Source organism: Centroberyx affinis, unplaced genomic scaffold (assembly GCF_046629955.1).
Source record: "Centroberyx affinis isolate AG114_WGS23_722 - 3 ecotype Tasmania unplaced genomic scaffold, CSIRO-AGI_Caff_v1 ptg003760l_1, whole genome shotgun sequence".
Taxonomy (NCBI): Eukaryota; Metazoa; Chordata; class Actinopteri; order Beryciformes; family Berycidae; genus Centroberyx; species Centroberyx affinis.
The window spans coordinates 27,278-33,428 of NW_027281636.1; the positions used below are offsets into that span (position 1 = coordinate 27,278).

Here is a 6,151-nt window from a genome sequence, read left to right on the forward strand (position 1 = left end):
CATAGTCCCCCTTCTACCAATTAAATCTGAAAACGGTTGATTCTTATTGTGTCCTATAAAGGAATTCTCTACGTTTTTGTGAGAATATACCATTGGCCAACTTAAATTAGTTGAGTTGTGTCCCTGGTAGATCATTGGCTCTGGTTATCCATGCTAACACTTTAGCATACACTATGTGATAGTAGGCTCCATGCTAACACTTTAGCATACACTATGTGATAGTAGGCTCCATGCTAACACTTTAGCATACACTATGTGGAGTGATATAGGCTCCGTGCTAACATGTTAGCATACACTATGTGGAGTGATAGTAGGCTCCTAGCATTATCTCAAAAGTGAGAAAATGAGAACTTGTAGCAGCTCTAACACTATAAGTCATTTTAAATGATATGCAGCTAAGTCTGGCAGTTTTGTGGAGGTGATTTGGTAAAATGTACAAGAAATATGATGCAAAAATAACTTTGTGTGTAGTTAAAGGCAATAATTTTACACCCATATTTATTTAACTTTAGACTGAAAGTGGTGGGATCCAGAATCTCTTATTTGGGCAAAAAAAAGATGTAACACTTGAGAGGACAACACGCTACACTTTACATGTCTTTGTAACCTTTAAACAGTCTGTGCTATCACTGAACATAGTGTATATACTAAAGTGTTTTCATGGAGCCTGGGCTGGATTATCCATATATGGCATCGGGCGAGTGCCTGGGTCACCAGCCAGTTTGCCTTGTTGCGGGGGGGGGGGGGCACCACAGCATTCAAACCACAATTATACTTTTAAAAGTTTTGTCATATTTACTTTATATATTACTCTCTGGCGGGAATCCATACACGGCCAAAATTAACCTTTGATACTAAAAAAGAATATATATAAAGAGAAAGAATCATGATTGGTGTGTAGGTACAGTATAGTTCTGTGTGTAAAGCCTAAAATGGCATTTGTAGGCTCAAGTCAATCTATGGTGTAAAGTAATTTGTTGGTTAAGATTGTCTCACATTTGTCTGTAGTATGTGTGTTGAGCCTGTATAGTTTAAGTTAATGTAAATTTATGATCTTTATTACCATAGTAAATGTAACTTTTTTGCGTGTAAAGTGGAAGGAGGGTGGGCACTTCAAGTGAGGTCACCCTAGGGCACCGCACTGTGTTAATCCGGCCCTGCATGGAGCCAATGATCTACCGGGGACACGTGTATGATTTTGGTGTCTATGGTCTCATCAGTTAACCGCCCCATAACCGGCCCATATTTCAAAAGTACAATAGCCTACACTAATCACAGTCATATTTAGAATGGAGAGAGAAACTAAACCCAACAAACAACAAAAGTGAAACTTGGGTCTTGTTTTCAGAGCAACTATTGCCTTATAAATGTATAGTGTTATCACTGTGTTTCTTAACTATTACACAGTGGGGACCAGGGTTAGACACAGTTTTGTGCCATATCAACTGATGACTTTAGCATACCTCATAAAAATATCAAGTGAGTAAAGAGGGAAGAGTGGGGGAAACATAGAAAAACCTCTGTCACTTGAATTGCTCAGGCCATTTGTAATTTCAAATGCCTTACATTCCTTGAACACTGTTTCCTTGTGTGTGTTTGTGTGTCGAGGACAGGCCTGCTGACCTAGAAAGGATTGTGTTCTCTTAAACCCAAACAGGCTGATGAATCATAAATGAAGTGGCAGGGTAACATGAGAAAGGAATCACACGAATCACCAAAACACTAACCCAGCATCAAATGTCAAATCTCACTAAGAGATCAATTATGTAAATGTAATCAATTATATTTAAAGTGAAACGGGTGTCTGGGTTCTTTGGAAACGCAGACAAAGCCGACCGGTTTTTCTTATTTCCCTGTTATCTGTAGGAAATAACAGGACGACCCCGTAGCCAATCAGGGGGCTGGATGTTCCGGAGAAGCGTCCTCATTGGGTCACATGCCGAGCTGACGTCGAGTTAACAGAGGTGACTCGACCCACACCGGCAGCCACGCATTGCTGCCTTCAAAATAAAAGTGTAAAATTGTCACCTGGGGAAAAAAAAAAGGTATTGGGGGTTACAGGCATCAATTCTGCATTTCATGTCACTGATGAAAGCAGATGAAACAGATGCTAAAAAGATCATACTGGATATGGTGTATGATATTTCCTGATGAGAGAGTGCTTTAAAGATGGGTAAATTCAAGGCTTAAAAATGATATTAGACGATTTAAACATAAAAACTACCAGAAAAACTGGGGATATTTGTACTATGGAAAATCCATTTAGTCATTGGCATTTTTTTTTTTTTTTAATGAAGGTTTGCATAAAAATAGCTGTAATGAGAGAAAGAAAAAACTAGGCCTAATCGTACATTTTTCATTCTTTTTTTTTCTTCGTCTCAGTATTACTTTATTATTTTCCAAACCCTTATAATGATTACTTCATTTTTTCATACTTTTCATTCATACATTCCTACTTAACTCAATCAAGTTTTGAAATTGCTGTTTGTTAAATTAAATTGAATTGAATTAAATTAATAAATTAAATTATTGTTCTATTCTTTGCTGTAGCTACCCTGCTACTATTGGCTGATTCCCCACTGAGGCTCAATAACGTTTCATCTTATTATATCTTATCTTACAAATGGGACCTTCGCTACTCGGCGCCAAGTCGGCCATAAAAACACACCACCTCTTAAGCGACAAGTTTTATGCTTTTATTTTGAAAGGCCAATCTCCTAACTTCCTTTATAATCGTGTCTTACTCTGTCCAGCTTGACGCGTCTCCAACCTCCGTCCTTCTCAATTAGACCTGCAACTGGGCGACCATCTATTCCACTAGGAAAGCGCAAATTAACGCTTTAGCCGGGTTTTGTTCTTTTTAGACTTGATTTCGGGCCTCCGGGATTTATTCTACACTCCGGATCTCGTGGATTTATTGCATTTATTCAGTCACCGAGATGGGTTGCGCCGGTTTCACCTGCTCCAAACACTCCCTGTGTGCGCTCAACATCCTCTATGTTGTGAGTATTCATACCAGAATGTACCATATGGATTATTGTGGTGCCGCTTATACAAATGGATTCTGTGTTTTTTTTCCCCCCCATCCTGTGAGTGTGAATCCAGAGTAGGAAGCATTAGGTTGTTAACAACACAGTGGTGAGGTCAGACTCTGCTTTTTTTTTTTTTTTTTTTTTTTATCAATTATTCACACTGGCACCTTGTCTGGAATTAGATGCACAATGTACCATATGATCAAATAAATACTAATGACCAATAAAACCAGTAAAAAGCCTAATCCAATTTCTTCTTAAAGGTGGAATATTATTCATAATCTAGGCTTTCAAATGCCATTCCAACCCCAGCACCCGTTTTATAACAATGCAGAGGACGTCCTGTGTGTTCAGCTTTGCCTTCCAGTGCTGATATCTCTTATCTCTGCTGCTCTCTCAACTTATACCCTACTATAGCAGCTGTGTGTGGTGTAGTATGATACATAGGGCCTTAAAAATGGCCACTACATGGAATGCTTGTCATAATATTAAAAAATTGAATGACAGTAAAAGCCTGTTCCAGTGACCTGCTCTGAAATTGGAACAATTTTTGGGGTAAATTCACGCGTTAAATCATATTAAATGTCAGACTGATGGGTTTTTAATGGGTAAATGAATGCTTTTTCTATTGTCCATATTGGCTGTTGTTTCCCTTATCATGATCACCAACTGCAAGTCAGAGTTCACCTCCCAGATGTGTTGAAAGCGACACTTCCCTTTGCAGAATGACGCGGTTTGCAATGCGCTAAACAGCCGGAGGCGTACTCGCTGGTCTGGGTTCAGGTGTTGTTTCCTCGGGCCGAGTCACTCTGGGTTTTATTACACGGCATGACTGACTGCTGGGATAGTTGGTGGTCAACGTCCACTGTCTGACATAATAATATCGCTCTTTGGACCCAGGACACTTCTTCTTCTGCTCCTCTAGGTATAGGAGATAAACCCAATTCAGCTTTATTGTAGGTGTTGTTTGTCCAACGTGGGGCCCGGGGACCAGCAGGGGTCCTTGAGGGCGTTCCAGGGGGTCCCCAGCAAATTGATGAATTATTTAACTTCACCATTATTTCATTTACAAGAAGTTAACACAATTAGAGAATGTAGAAGAATGACTGTTTTGATCATAGTGTCACTGCTATCTCTCTACCTACAATACAGATAGTCATGGGATTCTGGACAAAATCATATCTAACAATAAAAATATTGTCCGAAAGACAAAAACTCATCAAATGGGGGTCTGTGGCTCCAATGTGGACTAAATTAAAGGTCCTTGATATGAAAAAGGTTGAGAATCACTGCACTATAGCGTTCGACCCTATAGGTTTGGAGGGGTTGAATTTAAACTGCTCATAGCCGATATTTAATATCTTGAATTTTGACCATTTTCACGCCAAAAAATCTAAAAAATTCCAATTACTCAGTGTTTCCCCCAGGATTTTATTCTTGTCAGTGAAAAGCCTCTAAAACAGCATTTAGACCAGTGGTTCTCAACGTGGGGTCTGGGGGAGGTATAGGAGATAAACCCAATTCAGCTTTATTGTAGGTGTTGTTTGTCCAACGTGGGGCCCGGGGACCAGCAGGGGTCCTTGAGGGCGTTCCAGGGGGTCCCCTGCAAAATGATGTATTGTTAAACTTCACCATTATTTCATTTACAAGAAGTTAACACAGAAGAACACAAGTAGAGAATGTAGAAGAATGACTGTTTTGATCATAGTTTCTCTGTTATCTCGCCACCTACAATACAGATAGTCATGGAATTCTGGACAAAATCATATCTAACAATTAGATTAGATGTTCTTTATTGTCCACAAGGGAAATTCATTTTGTTCAGGTCCATATCATACTAACAGACAAGACAGTAAATATATAAAATAAGTAAATAACAGCACAGTAAAAAAGACGCCACAGTAAAAGACAGGAGGTTTGTATTGTAACAAAATATTCACAGATTTGGGTCCGAGAAACAAAATCTCATCAAATGGGGGTCCTTGATATGAAAAAGGTTGAGAATCACTGATTTAGACCATCTTAGGACACTGAAACTCTCCATTGAAACCAAGAATGATAATAGTAATACTACTACTAGTATTACCATTATTACTACCACTACTGCTACTACTAGCCTACTAGCCTACTAACATACCAGGAATGGGACGATATATCGAAATTCAATATATCGCAATACAAAACGGTGACAACAGGTGTTGTGGGGCAGAAAAAGTTAGCGTGATATTAGCTCCATTTTATTCTGCTGTAGTAACCACAAATGAGACAGCTTGACCATCACAATTTCACAAACTCTCCATTGAAATTATATTATTTACATTTTGTAATGACAGTTTTTACATTGTTGTTTACATTCTCAATGCTAGAAAGATTTGTGGCTCAGAAATAAACATAATTTTGTACAGTCAGACTTTGTTGTCATTGAACTTTTATTACATGGTATCGTGGTTGTATTGAATCGTGGTTAAGTGCTTATCATGTTTGACCCTCTGCACTGTCACTAGAGTTCAGTTTCTACTCTCTGGGTCCGTGTTGCAGATGGTGAGCCTGCTGATGATCGGCATCGCGGCGTGGGGGAAGTGGTTCGGCCTGGTCTCCAGCTTCCAGGTGGTGGGCGGCGTCATCGGCGTGGGCGTCTTCCTCTTCTTCGTGGCCCTGGCCGGCCTCATCGGGGCCATGAAGCACCACCAGGTCCTGCTCTTCTTCGTATCCTTTAAGCCAGCCGCCCCGCTAGGCTGCGACCTCACCTAAAGGTTACTCTGTGGTACAGTAGCAGGTAGGGACGGGACGATATATCGAAATTCAATATATCGCGATACAAAAATGTGACAATACGTATCGTGGGGCAGAGAAATAAATTGCGATGTTAGCTCCATTTTTAAATTGTGGCTCGGAAATAAACATAATCCTGCACAGTCAGAGAACTTTTATTTATGACATTGTCTCATGGTTGTATTGAATCATGAACCCCATATTGCGTATCGAATCATATTGTGAGATAAGCATATCGTCCCATCCCTAGCAGTAGGTGATCTATTGATCCGCATGATTCAAAGTGTTTAATGTAATAGAGCAGATATGGATTATGTGATTATAATGCAGGTTTATGTATTATACAT

General features: G+C 39.6%; 1 protein-coding gene across 1 annotated transcript; it reads left to right on the forward strand.

The window, feature by feature from the left end:
• Nucleotides 1–2,939: 2,939 nt before the first annotated feature.
• Nucleotides 2,940–5,783, forward strand: LOC139662325 (tetraspanin-31-like). Its single transcript, XM_071540983.1, has 2 exons — nucleotides 2,940–3,002; nucleotides 5,571–5,783. The coding sequence occupies exons 1-2, from the start codon at nucleotides 2,940–2,942 to the stop codon at nucleotides 5,781–5,783; spliced, it is 276 nt and encodes a 91-aa protein (XP_071397084.1).
• The last annotated feature ends 368 nt before the right edge of the window (nucleotides 5,784–6,151 follow it).